The following is a 14,750-nucleotide window of genomic DNA, read 5'->3' as shown; positions in this document are numbered from 1 at the left end:
CCCAAATCTGTACTGATGAGCAGAGAGCTGCTCCATGGGGGGATCAGATAAAAAGAGCTTTTAAACTAAGCCTTACATTTTGACTCCTCGTTCTCTCTCTCTCTCTCTCACACACACACATTTACTCGTGAGTCATCGCAGTATTCTCAGCTTGTACAGCTAATACTTAAGAGACACATCCAGTTAGGCCTCAATTACTTCCTTCCTTCCTCCTCTGGGAGAGTCAAAGAATAGTGACAGGAAACAGAGAAGGCAGTCAAGGAATTCTTTTGTTAATGCTGCTGATGGAGTAGCACTTACACTGCGTTATCGTCAGATGCACCGAGACGGAGTGGCGATAAAATATGCAGCAGGAGCGACGTTCAGGATTTATTTTATTGAAAAATATAGGTTATTTTGGATGATACAGAAAAAAGGTAACAGTAAAGAAGTAAGGCATAATATACAACATTATACAGAAAGGGCACCTCCCCATTCACACACAATTGTTAACTCTAGAAATTACCTGAATATATTATGTAGTGTTTGAGTGATTGGAAATATAAATATCCAGTTACACAAATTCAGTCTTTTTTTTTCCTTTCCCCGTGTGCATGATCTTAAAACACTTCTTTATTTATTTCTTTTTTTTTTTAACCTCTGAGCTGCAACTCAAATTCAACAGTGATTACCCATAAAGAGAAGGAAGTGACAGATAGATTTGACAGGCTCTCCCAAAAGTGAGAAATTATTTTTGGCTAGAAAATTATGATTTGGCACATCTGTCAGTTTCAGTTAAGGCAGTGGAATCAATCAGCGCAACTGAGCCTCGATACTTCTGGCCGCTGCTTTTAATGATGCAAGAGATACAGTCGAGCTGCAATGACTATGCAACTTGCATAAAAATAGCTATCTTTTTTCTTTTTCTTTTTTTAAATGCTCTTGCATCTATTGCTGGCTGTGTCTTTTTCTTTTTCATCCACTCTATAAACAGATATTACATAAACATAGCAAAGATTTTTTTCCCCATACAAAACAGGTATTAAACACAGAATACTAGTAGTGTCTGGTTTAATTGTGCCTCCTGGTGCACTGATTTTCAACAACACATACCCTAAAGCCCTCCTCAAGAGTAGTAGTTGAAACTACTTTACACAAGGCGTCCTCTGGACTAATGAGGATCTTTTACGCAGTTCAGTTGCACCACTGCAGCTGCTCAGATGTACAAATACAAGGAAGGAAGTGGTTATCAGTCTTTTCAGTTTCAACTTGAAATGACAGACGAGTAAGGACGAAGATGGCTAATTTATGTCAGTTAACGGAAATCTGTAACACCATCACCGTCATGACTTCAGGGTGAGAAATGAATCTGTAAAATGGAAGACAAAAAAAAAAAACAGACAATGAACAGTGTGCAATCCCTCTCCAGTGTGCCACACACTGCTCCTCACACCTCTGGCTTTCTTTAGTAACACTGTGCTTTATAGTTAATGCAGGCCAATGCATCTCCATTAGCTTTACAACCCTGCTTTTCTCTAATTTACACTGAGGCTCAGCCTGTGTGGCGCTCACAGTGAATTAAAAACAGAGGAGAATTTTGGTTTGGGGCTTTGTGGTCCGGCTTTACAGGCAGGAAATGGCAGCCTTTGAGCAGCGTCGCAAGGACCCTGAGTTACATAAGGGAGAAAACTGACAGATCTATGGCACTTTACGATAACATTTTCTAGATGAAAGGGGCTCAAGGCAGGGCTTCACACTCCAGTGACAAACACAGCCCCCTTTATTGTGACAAGATACCCACCAGTGATCCTGCGGTGACAGAGGCCTTCTGTTCAGCTCAGGCCTCATGATGTCCCACAGCCAGTGAGAAAGCAAAGCAAGAGGAGAAGAGAGGCAAAACCAAATGAGAAAAGCACATGTGACGCGTCAAGTGAGAGGAGAGAGAGAGAGAAAGCGTGAACGGAGCTTTAGTTATGGAAAGTGTTTTTCCTAAAAGTTTCTTTTCTAACCCATCCTCCCTGCTTACTTCTGGAATGTTCCATATTCAAAGAGTGGCTGCTCTTCCATGTCAGTTCCCTCAGCGTTCAAAAGGGAGATACGGATTGACAGACAGTGGAGGGTAAGGCTCTCTGACAGATGGAGTTTGGGCTCCTCCAAAAGGAGCAGTCACTCTCTCCTTGCAGACCTACAAAGTGAGAGTCCTCCGTCATTTTCACAGTCCCATCCCCACAGTACCCGACAAAAGTGTCTTATTTCCGTTCAAGTGCAAATCCACACTGTCAAAGGACTTGCAAGCTTCACATAAACCCCTTCCACAGCTCTGTGCTATTCTTTTTTATTTATTTTTTTTTTTAAGGCGGCTTTGGAATCTCATACGTGAATCTCATCGTCTTCATCCTCCAAGAAAGAGGAAAAGTTGCTCTCTTCCTCTGGTGGGGCACTGAAGGTGGCACTGTCCGTATCTCCTGCATAGGTCTGGCTGTTTGGCTTCTCATCCAGGGCAGCAGAGCCGGAGCTGGACATGGAGCAGCTGTCTAGATGCTGCAAGTGTTTCGGCAGAGTCTCGGGAGTGTACTCTGGGGTGTAGGGTCCTCCGTTCTCAGGCCCCAGATCTACAGAGCCGGCTGGATACACAGAGGCCTGCTGCTGTAGTTCTGCTCCTTCCTCCTCTGCCACCATCTCCTCCTCTGCGTCCTCATCTTTTTCTCTCTCCACCGTATCCTCCTCCTCCTCCTCCTCTTCCTCCTCACCGCGGATGCTAAGAGGTGGCGAGGCACGGCCCTCGCTGCTCTTGCCCTCCTCGTAGCCGAGATCATCATCCTCCTTCTCCATCACACCCAGGATTTCACCCAGCATGGAGGGTCCCAGGTCGACGTGGAAAGACATCACTGACTCAGCGTGCTTCATACCGCCGCCGTAGTGGTGGGAGGTCTCTGGAAGCTCAGTCAGTTCACCAAAGCGCCGCTCCTCCAGCTCCAGGAAGTGAGCAGCTGCAGCTGCACCTTGCCCATCCACCTCCAGGTGCTGCTTTAAAGGACTGGAGGACAAACTCTTTGCCACAATGCTCTCCCCTCTGTCTTCATCATTGAGGAATGGCAGAGACATGGCATTCTTCACATAGGTAGGCGACCCACCAGGGGTTATCAGGGTGTTGTCCACTCTGGTCACCGACTGAGAGCGTTTGCTGCTCCTGAAGGTGCGAGACAGGAGGCCGGGCCGGGGAGAACGGGGGAAGAATGTGTTCTCAGGAGGGGGTTCACCCGAGCGGGTGCTGAGGAAGGAGGTGTCCCCGAATGCATCACCGCTGCGACCGACATGCATAGTGTGGCGGAAGTCGCCCAGTGGAGCGCTGATCATCTCCCTGGTCAGGTCCATGCGTGAGCGGCGCTTGGTCTGGGAAGAGCCAGACACTAGCTGTTTTAAGATTGGCATGGTGGCTGATGGCTGATTTTGTTGTGGACAAAGGGGTCACAAGGAGCGTCCAGATCTTGAGTATAATCCCTTTTGGAGAGGTTGGAGTGAATTTTGATGCTCCTCAATTGCAGTCAGCCTGGGAACCTGAAAATTGAAAACAGAAGAGAACAAATTACAATAAGGACATATGTCAAATGTGATGCACACAGAAAAAGCATCTCCATATCAAACACAAATAAGGCTCACCCATGGACATCTATTTACGACCCAACATCCACATTACATAGCGTTGAATATTTACATTTGCCTTCTTAATCCCAACAAATAAATAAAAAAACACTTCTAAGAATTTCAAATGTGCCACTAATTACATGAGCCGAAGCTACCAATTATGCAGCTCCGTAATGATAAGCAGCACTCTTCCAACATCTCTGTGAGATGACCTCTGAAATGCACTGGGAAAAGAAAAACATGGCAAGCACCACAGGATTCTGCTTTTAAAAGTGCATTATAATTGAGAGCAAAACACCGACCACAGACCAACATGAACGGGAGAGGGATACTTGAGGGCTGCCAGGGATTTTCTGGTGCGAAGCTCGACTTTAAATGCACGGCATTCACTGCACAACCAAAAGCTAATCTTCTAGTCACAGACAAAGTCAATTATACAAGAACAATAATACCCCTCTCTCAACTGGGTATAATGTTAAACAGTCACCGGAGCATTGTTTTGAGAAATGTATATGAAAATGTGATCAGAGATGTGAGAAATGAGAGACAAATCCCCAGCCATCTCCTTCCTCTTCTTCTTCCTCTTTGACAGCAGTGTTTAAGCCCCTAGAGGTTTGAGACTGATAGTTGATATAAAAAAAAGTGTTGCTGCATTATTGAAACATGCAGCCCAGACAGAGGAAACCTCACCACAGGCTGACAGCTACTCACTACCGCTTCCACAGGTGCTGCACTGGAGAAGAGGAGTAGGGTGTCTCATTAGCAATACATCCCAGCACACAAAGAACGCACAAAAAGAGCACGGTCACGGTGGTCTGCAAAAATGACGTGCAAGCAGTTTCTACAGACAGACATCAGGAAACACATGCAACTCTGACTTGTGGGTGGAAAAGTCTCTCCACGTAAGCAGGCCTGAAGGAAGCGCTTACCTTGCCATCAGCAGTGTGCACCTCTCTGGCTTGCACATAGCGACTCTTTTCTTTGTTTGCCCACGCTAACACAGGAAGATCATTAAAAACTGTCAGCGACTTAACCTTGACTTTGGATTTCTTACAGGCAAGCCTTCAAAAGATATTGAAGTCAGAGTTGTTTTTGGTAGAAGTGCCTCTGGGAGATTTCGGCTGTTTAATGTGGCAGGCTTTTTAGTGCGTTGACCTCGTTCTTGTGTCTCCACCCCCCGAGCCTCTACTCTTCTTCCTGTTAATGCCCTCACCTGCTTCGGTTTCCATGGAAACACCCTCCTGCGAGCAAGCAACAGCGTTTCCTGTCAGTGGCTGCGGAAGGCTTCAGGCTTCACATGAGCGTGCAACACATGGCCTCCTTCTGTGTCGACCTGGAGCTCATACAATAACACCTTTTTTATGTGGTGTCTGCTGTGTTTTAGCTCAGGCGCTCAATCCATGTTGTGTGTATTTTTACTGGTTCAAATGGGAATTAATAGAAAATATACAAATGTTCCAGCGCTGTAGACAAGAACATCGATGTTTCTATATCGAGAGACATATATACGTGAAAGATTGCAGCATTTTTTGACACAAAAATGTGACACAATGTGAAAACTTTCCACGAACTCTGAGTGGTTTTGTGCCAAAACACACAAACAAGGACATTTCTTCTCGCGGAAACATGTTTATTATTGAAGCTGCATGTTCGGATTTGTTTTTTTGGGAAATAATGAGAGGGAAATAATTCACACCCAGCCAAAAAAAAGTTTTTTTCTGACTAGTTGCTTCTGGGTGGCATAAACAGGCGAGGAAAAACAACCAGCGGATAAAACAAGGGGAGATGGTGAAAGCCCACCTCCCACTTCTCCATCCCCCCCCCCCCCCCCCCCAGGCCAGGCTCAAGCTGAAAAGCTCAACGGTGCACACTGCAGGGACATGGGCGCAGAAATTTGTTACAGACCACCAGGCGGATTGTTCATCAGCTGAATCTAAACCAGATCCAGCACAGGCCTTCAGCAGTTACATCAAACCTGATTCACAGCCCTGCGATATTTATATCTTTGTGGATCTTTGTATGCGTGCATGCACGTGTGAGCGTCCACGTGAATGAAAAAAAAAGTGGAAAAGGGCCTGAGAAGGGAGCAGTTAGCGTGGGAACTACGAGGTCACAGCAGGGGGATTGACTTTATAAACAGACTTTCACAACACTCGGGGTCTGGCTGCGGCGGAGAACCCACTAGAGACACAGAATGTGGGACAGAAATGAACAGGACGAGAAAATGAGGCACAACTGCATCTTTTCATTTTGACAGCGAAATGGGAAACCGTTTCCACACACTGCACACTGACCTACAGACCTTGAGCCTTTTTGAATGACACGATTTTGGAGATGACTGACCAGTATTAGGTGGATGTGGTATTTCTCAGCTGCTGAGTAAAAAGCAGTAGTGCGTGCATGCACACACGCTGTGATAAACTTGAGCACACTGGGAACGTTTCCAAACCATTGCCAATGCTGCTTCACTTTTCTCATCTTTTCACATCTGCTTGGGTAAACGATATTCCAACCCATTTCCCCCAAATGTATTTATGTCATGGGAAATGTAATGTTAGCTCTGTTTATAGATCACATAACTCAATTATCAATATAAATACCTAGCCTGCGTCTAAGGAGGGATGTGAAGCCGCTTAAATATCATTCGGTCATAGCCGCTACTTTGTGGGGAAGAAAAAATAGACTCCTCTGAGGTAAAAGCACAGAAATAACGTAGGAAGGAGGTAAACAGAAATGGGTTGTTTCACTGAAAGCGGTGAAAAAAGGGAGCGCTAAATCAGACGGTAAGTATATTCACCCAGGAGAATTTTCTATCTCCAAGGACATGCTGAGTTTCATTTCTAAACACTGTAGAGAGATGCTGAATCACAGGAAGGGGAAACAAGTTATATGCATACATTAAGGTCACACAGCTCCTCTTACACACACAAAAAACTCATCAGACGACTGAATTTATACGCATGACATGAGACTCCCGTTAAACCAACCGACCGCCATCATTTGTGTTTAAGACCAACGTTAAGTTTACAGTTCTTGTCAATACACTCACACTATGCCAGAGATCACTCCCAGTTGCACACTCAAACATGACTAATGGTCCATTTCCCTAATTGAGTATTGATGCATCTTCTTTGTGCTTAATTCATCCAGCGCGTATTCTACTGTCTGGGAGACGGTGGCTGCTGCAGCAGTGGGGGCTCTCTGTCTGCCTCATTAGAAGTCACTGACCTGGATGGACAACCGCATGACCTGAGGGTGAAACGACATTGGGGGGGTGGGAGGCCACATGCTCCCAAATCTGTGTGAAAAAAGGGACTGAAGTTCCTGGGTTTCTCCATCCTACTGAAATCTAAAACTGCTCTGCATGTAAGGGCCCCGACACATCGGTCCGTCAATGTCAGGCTGTCCATCATTGTTTGTCACCCTAGTTTTGGCAGTGTATCCCTCACCGTTGGCACTAGTCAGCCCTTGTCGGCTTTTTTTTTTTTGGCCAATTCAACATGCTGAATCAGCGTTGGAGATAGTGTAGCTCGTCAGTGAGTGAAATCACTCTGATTGACAGTTCAGCTCAGTGTACAAGAAAAGAAACGAAAGTGAGGAAAGTAAACAAATAGCTAAAGTCAGGAGGGTGTGAGATCAAAGCAATCTTGTTATACTGAGTAAGATGATTTCCTTAGCCACAGTTAATTATTGTTTACGTTTTTGTTCACTAGCGCACCGTTATCGTTGTCCTGTCAACATCAGGTTGTGTTATTAATACGCTAACTGGCTAACTAGCATCTTGAATCCGTCCTGTCAGTCTTCTGGTTTCCCTTTTCGAATGACATGCAGACTAACGCTACCTGCTGCCAGGGACAGTTGTTTCCTCTCACACAGGCACAAAATGAACGTACTAGTTGTCTGTTGCCTGACATCTTTTCAATGTGTTAAGGTGCAACTTTTTGCCCAAGACACAGGCACCATGAAGCGACACAACAGTCAGCCTTTATTACCATTTGTTTTTTACTGATGACGCTTTGGTATGTCTGGGCCTTAAAACCACTCTGACGTTCATACCATTTGCAGACATCCCATTTGTTGGTGAAAACTCTCGTTCATTCCCATATGTTTAAGTGCAACACAAGCAAGAGGTATTGTTCAGCAATAGGCTAGCACACACTCGCACACACATGTTCCAGTAATTAAGCAGACAAATGGCCTCCAGAAGATAGGTATCTGCCACGCAACTCAGTTAGCGGGCCCGAATGTCTCATTTAGGAAGGAGCAGCCCAAGGACAAACAGTGGAAATCACATTATCCTTCAATCATACAGACAGGGAACAACAGACATCAAGCTGATGCTGCCCTGTGAGATAAATACAGCTATGAGAGGAAACACACGGCTCTAATGAAAATGTACAAATAAAGCCCTCCCACTTACATAAAATCCAGATTTAGCCGTTGCTTTAATGATCCATTTTATGGCGCTTTAAGCCGCACGCCATTTGTTTGTGGTGTTTTGATTCAGATCAAGTTGTTGACCTGCAGGGTATCACAAGTGCCCTCCTGCCCCACCACCCATTCTCCACGCCTCTCCCCCACCACGCACTCCCAATACAGTAAGAAAGCCAAGGGCTCATTTTGATCAAAGTGGAAATCCTCTGTGGGCTAAAGAGCAAGGCAAATCCAAAATCTGTTTCCGTGAAAGGCTAAAAATGATGGGAAATGCCAAGCATGCTAACAGAGCAATTCACACTAAACTTGACCTGCGCAGGATTTCTTCTTTTTTGTTGCAACCAACTACTTTATTACACTTACAGAGCTGAAACAATTGGTTGATTCATTAGCTAATTAATTTACAGAAATTGAATCAGCCTATTTTGATAATTACTTAATCCCCTGAGCTGTTTTTTCTTTTTCTTTTGTTAAGTAAAAATGCCAAATGCAGTCGTTGTGAGGATTTGCAGCTTTAAAACTGAATATTTGGGGGGTTTGGATTGTCATCAGAACAAAACAAGACAGCTGACAACGTCACTCTGGGCTCTGGGTAACTGATGACAGGCATTTTCATTATTTTCTGACATTTTATAAACAAAACAACTCATCAATTAATTGCGAAAGTCATTGACAGATAAATCAGCAATTCATTAGTTGGTTCATTAGTTGGTTCGTTAGTCTAGTTCCCCTAGATATAGGCTACAAACAAATTCAAATCCAAAAATCCTTAATCACATAGGAGACTAATAAAACAACCCAATCCTAATACAGCTCTTCCAAAAACTGAGAATAAAGCCTATGAGGACAGGAAGAGGAGATAAAAAGCCTGCCTGTGTGCAATTCCCAAACACAGACAGCAAAAAACTGACATATCAGTGTTTTTGCCATCCCAACCCATACCTGGCAAGCTGGTGTGAGGCAGTCTGTTATGCTAATGTCACACCTCACCCAGCAGGACATTTTGCTCGGTAAGGATCAAAGCACAACAGATTTTTTAGAGCCTCCCTGCTAATAAAAGTGCCTGTAGGGTTTTTGAATTGGCATTCATATCAGTGAGTACTAAATCTGGAGCTATCCTTAGATCAGGGTGTGGAATATTTATGGTAAGCAGCTTTGGCTGGAAGAAACAAACTTACAAGAACTCAGCAGTGTTTAAAAATAACATTTAGTGTACTGGTACATAATTACACAACTAAGCAGACTGTTAATTCTTTATAATCAGTGTGGAACTGTAGCTACATTATTAATAGGACAACTATACAAGTCTCTATTAGTTACAAGAGTGGGTCAGAAGAGATAAGGGGGACAGAGGACAAGTGATAGACAGATGATGACCAGGACAGAGCAGAGATACTTTCAAAAGAGCCCCGACAGCCAATGAAAGACTTCCTGGCAGATAATAGGCCCGCACCGAGTCAGCTCGACGTGTACTAGCTGACCCCTGATACCCAAGAGGAGATGACTCGTCTCTTTTACATTTACAGCCGACGCAGCCTCCAGACACGACACTCCATCTCTTTCTCTCCGTACTCCGCTTTGGTGAAACTGACAGCTTTTATTACAGACACAAACAGCGGATGGCAGACAAGAAAGCCGTACTCTACTTCAACGCGTTCAAGAATGAAAAGTGTTGTGTGGGTTAAACAAGGCTGATATGCATCGTTTTCACGCATCCACAGTGCCTTTTTTTTTTTTTCTCTCTCAATATTTCCCACTCCTGCTCCGCACTATCGCCTTTAATCGGAATAGAAGTTGCAGACGTGTGATTAAAATAGGAGCCAACATGGCTCAGCATCAACGTCATCTGTGGACTGGGCATGGCATCTAAATACAAATTGAGGGTGGAGGGGGGGCAGACACTGGCACCACTCCAGCATTTCGAGCATCTCGACATAATCAGAGAGAACAAGCGGAGAAGAGGTTGACACTGGCGATAGCAACAAAAGAGCACGCCAGAAATAACCACTTAACATTACTTTTGAATGTTTGTTGGTAATGAGATGAGGCTAAAAACCTTTCCAGCTTTTTCATTCGCATCCAGCTAGACCTGCGAGGTCAACGACCAGCTCCAGGTCATTCATAACTGCCCCTGTCTCCACAAAAGACGTCTGAGCATGCTTAAAGTGCGTACGCACACAGAATTGCAAGAATCTGACTGATTACCACTGAGATAAGTGAGCAACACCAGTAACCTCAACACAGCAATTAGCCATCAAATGGACAGATTACACGAGCATGATGGAAGCGTTTCAGACAGAGAGAGAGAGAGACGTGTTGGCGTGTTGCGTCCACAGGAAGGGCTGGGAGAAAATGAGGTGGTTAACCCTCCATCTCTGCGGAAATCTACCCAGCCTGCCCTTCCTGACAACCCATAATGTAAACACGGCTGTCCTCATTCATACTGTATCACTGATGGGCTAACCAAACAAACACAGCTCATATCTCCATCAGCACACAGTTGTAATAACCAACAGGACTGCAGGACAGTGCCGAAACGTGTGTGTTCAACAACAAAATGGAACATGTATCAGTACATAAAGCGCCGCAGGTTCAGCAACATTAATTAATTTCAGAACAACTGGAGCTTCCCAGCAGCACAAAGCAGAGTCACAGCTGATGACAGCTCTAGCCTCAGGCCCAGGTGTCCGCATCGTCGCCCGGGACAGACCTACACACACACCGGCACTCGAGTGGAAACCTGTGCTCCTCGGTGGAAAGAATGCAGTGAAATTATGGGATCCAGAGAATCTTGCTTTAAAGTATGAGAGTGCCATAATTATGGGCGTCAGAACAGCAGGAAAGCAACAAAATGCTCACGCTGGAGGGAAGCCAGAGAAGCTGCTATCAAAGCTTGGAGGGCCCTTTTTGTCAAAGGTGTTATTTTTAAAAAACACTCGACTTGAGGATGGTAGCCGTCTCATTTTTAAGTGGATAATAAGTGTACTGTGAACAACTTCTCCTGCAGGATTTAATATCCAATTATTGGACTAATACAATTCAAATAGTCAAGAAGGGTACGGCTCATAGAAATTCAATCTATTTCCATAGTTGAGACAGAGACAAAAATGGACTCTATTGTCAACAAATAACAATCTTCTGCTTAGTAATCTTAACATTTGTGCAGTGTCATTGTATACTGCTATGCTGATATCAACATAATCCAACATTTTCAGCTAAGAAACAGGATGTCAGAAGTATAAACATTTCCTCCGACTCGTAGTGCCAACAACAGCCTACCGGGTCACAATGCAAAGCACGCTGGATCAGACCAGAAAACAATGCCACCAAACAGAAGACTCAGGAACAAATACAGCATTCACACACTGAAACTTGAGAGGCCCTTAGAATTTCATGTTGGGACAACAAAAACTTTTGAACTGTTGCTTTGTATGTCCCAAGTCAAACTAGCAAACTATGAATTGTGTACTGAAAGAATGAACGTTTTCAACAGATTGTAAATTTCACACAGAGCTGGGATTCATATCTAACATTTGCAGGCCTGTGGTAGCAACTAAGAGCAATGACAGCAACTCAACATGTTATTTATGCAACACATCCCTCAAAAGACCTGTCACGTCCTCTGTAATAATCCAGCGGTTTACTATCGCCATCCTAGGAGGCATTCCAGGGAAAAAAAAACAGTTTATATTGGTATTTCCTGGAATGTGAAAGGGGCTGGACAGGACACACACATTGCCACAAATGAGCACACAAACTGCAGACAAGTTCAAACATGGGTGCAGGACCGTACACTCACTGGCCACAAATGACACACTGAAGTTGCACTTTAGCACCACCGCAGAAGGATTCTAAGATACTGATTATTTAGCGCACAAACTTGTTCACTTTTGTAAACTAAATTCTGAGCAGGTTGTGTTTCCCGGGCTGTGAGCCAGCAAACGCTGTCTACACTGTGCTGTGTCCAATAACAGAGCGGTTGGCGCAGCACAGAGGACGGATAACTTTCACCTTCAGGCACTAAACTCATCTCCTGCAGGCAATTAGATGCTTTGTAATTTAAGAAACAGAGGAAAGTAGAAGAAGCAGAACCTGTGCAGGCTGGTTGAGATATGTGTCGCCTGTTCTGGGAGGCATTTCAGAGCCACTTCTGGAGAAAAAAGTAAACAAGCTAAGCCCGTGACACATAAATCTTGGCGACAAGGCTTGCTTGTTTGCTGTGTCGTCAACTTAAATCCATCACAGCGACCGGGCAGAGCATTTTGACACCTCACAAAGCCCTCTGAGTGTGTTGGATGAAACGGGTCAAATGTCACATTTAAAGAAAGCCACCCAATTTTCACACTCGCAAGCGAGGACTTCAGATAGCATTGTCTCCTCAGACAATTGCTAAGGAGTTCTTATCAGTATGGCAGTGATGAAGTGATGGCCTACAGACCTGAGGCCCATCACCTTATTATCCCAGTCAATGAGCTCATCAGATGCCATCGTGACACCCCTGCCAAGTAAACCAAACAAGCGCTGCCAAGTAAACAGGCTCTGGGATGCGTGGGTAATGACCTGGACAAACAGGACAGGCGTGCACTGCATGATGGGGCAGAAAGTGTGTAATGTGTGAGCTTTTTTTTTTTTTCTATTAGTCATCTGATCATGTAAAAGCCAATGTGTGCCAATTCTACTTCCTCTACTACCTAAGCAGACATTTCACTCACTCTTGAATAAGTTTAGACAAATATTTCAACAGAGAAAAACCTCCATGTTTGCACTGGCATTACATTTACTCAATATGAAGTGCTAGGCAACACATTTTTGGCCTATTTTTTGGATATTTTAAAGCTTAATATCTGCTCTACTATGAGTAGCTTTGCTTTGGTGAGAGGTGAGAAGTAAACTAAGGGATCAATACATCAATTCTACATTAAAAGCATCCCCAAATTGGCTAATAATAAGAGGAAATTAATGTTATTGCTGAAGGGCTGCAGACAAATAAGCCCAGTTCTCGCGAAACCATTTTCATCCACAAAGCTCCAGAAAATAAAAAATGTATCTTCGTGAAAGATACATCTAAGTGTCCATTTGACAGCACTCGAGCATTTATCAGCCTACTCATCCACTCACGTTACAATAAATCTGTGATTCAGGGTGGGTCACTGGCACGAGAACAATAAGTAGCTGACCACAAAAGCGTCAGCTGCGTCGCGCACCGTGCGCTCTGCTGAACCGACAAATAAAGCAGCCCCGTTAAACACATATTTGAGCTGTATAAACAAACACAAAGGCACATTTTGCTGCACTGAAGTTTAAGTGCAAGTACAAACATTGAAGCGCACGCACTTACCGAGCATCCTCATTCATAAAGCCGGGTGCTGCTTCACTTTTAGGCCCAGCAGGTTGACAATGAGGGGTGGATTTTATCAAACGAAAGGAAGGCGCTCAGATCAGACTCTCCGGAAATCCAAATGACTCTGTTAGACACACAGATGACTCGTTTATTTTTCACTAGAAATGTCACTGATGCTGTCACCGCATCCTCAGAAGCGGTGCTGCAGCTCTGTCTGGAGCGCAATAACTCACTACAATGCCTCTTGCCTCTGTAGTGTGTTTGAACACGCCCTCTTTACATGGCTCCTTAAAGACACAGGCTGCCAGCATGGGGCCACTCACACAGGCTCAGCCCCATTTCCTTCACTCTTTCAGGAGAACACCACCTCTATTAAGAATCCCAATATGTCATGTTCTTGGCTCAGGAAAGGTCAATCAATATTTGTCAACACAAGCTACTGTCTGTTAGAGAGTGATGTCATCAAGTATAAATGTGGAGCTGCTCCACAGACAATGAATGAGGGCCTGATTTTAAGGATGCCAACAAGGTTTGCAGGGCTGGCCCTCGACTTTTGGGGGCCCTAAGCAGGATTTGGTTTATCCCCCACAAACTTGTGTTTTGCAAAAATTTGTTTAAGTTCACATAATATACAAATACCACAAAACTTCCATTAAAAACATAGTCCCAGATTTTGACAAATAAAGGTCGTAACTCATTCAGATTTACTGGCATGACAAAAAAACAAGTGGTGACTCCTTCCTCTGAAGCTGTCATAAAGTCAGAATATGTGTCCGTTCTTCAGTTACCCAGTAAGTTATTCATATTTTTTAGTCCGTAATGGTTCAAGGCTCAAAAGAATCAAAAGTTTTTTTTCATACAAAATGCTTTGAATATTGTTTTAACAGAATAAAGTGGTGTTGTGTCGATATGCTGGACGCCATAATCCTCATGTGTCATAACACTCTCTCTGATGCATTGTCTCTCGAAACTAGATCAAATGAATGATTTGCAACTGATGTGTTATTTCAAACCTAATTTTTATACAAGTAATATTCATACTGGTTCAAATAGATGATTTGATCATATTTCTCATCTTATCCAGGCAACAATTTTGATGTAAAGGAATCAAAGGCCTGTCCCGTATACAGTAGATATGTGTCCCACATATAAGCCTGTTATACGGTAGTTTTACGGTAAGCATGTAAACACAAAAGTGGTGCCTAGCAACACTATCTTTGAACAGATTACAGTGTTAGCCGTGCCCAGGGGTCTGCAACCTTCACTATCAAAAGAACCATTTTTGGCCAAAACAAAAAGAAAAAGAAAACACCTGGAGCCGCATTTGAGCCTTATAATGAGGTAACACTGC

At 44.0% G+C, this 14,750-nt stretch overlaps 1 protein-coding gene across 2 annotated transcripts; it reads right to left on the bottom strand.

Annotated features, from left to right (window-relative positions):
• Positions 1-313: 313 nt before the first annotated feature.
• On the bottom strand, positions 314-13,641 carry cdc42ep4a (CDC42 effector protein (Rho GTPase binding) 4a). Of its 2 annotated transcripts, none has more exons than XM_049562124.1 (2): positions 4,554-4,748; positions 314-3,537 (listed from the first exon to the last, which is right to left on the bottom strand). In XM_049562124.1, the coding sequence occupies exon 2, from the start codon at positions 3,409-3,411 to the stop codon at positions 2,350-2,352; it is 1,062 nt and encodes a 353-aa protein (XP_049418081.1). In that variant the 5' UTR covers positions 3,412-3,537; positions 4,554-4,748; the 3' UTR covers positions 314-2,349. The 2 variants fall into 2 exon arrangements, with proteins under 2 accessions (XP_049418081.1, XP_049418080.1); XM_049562123.1 differs by lacking the exon at positions 4,554-4,748 and adding an exon at positions 13,397-13,641 and having other exon boundaries at positions 315-3,537.
• Between the last annotated feature and the right edge of the window lie 1,109 nt (positions 13,642-14,750).

This window comes from Epinephelus fuscoguttatus, linkage group LG19 (genome assembly GCF_011397635.1).
Source record: "Epinephelus fuscoguttatus linkage group LG19, E.fuscoguttatus.final_Chr_v1".
Classification (NCBI taxonomy): domain Eukaryota; kingdom Metazoa; phylum Chordata; class Actinopteri; order Perciformes; family Serranidae; genus Epinephelus; species Epinephelus fuscoguttatus.
Note: the sequence above shows the minus strand (reverse complement) of the source record. Positions and strands in the feature narration are given on the sequence as shown.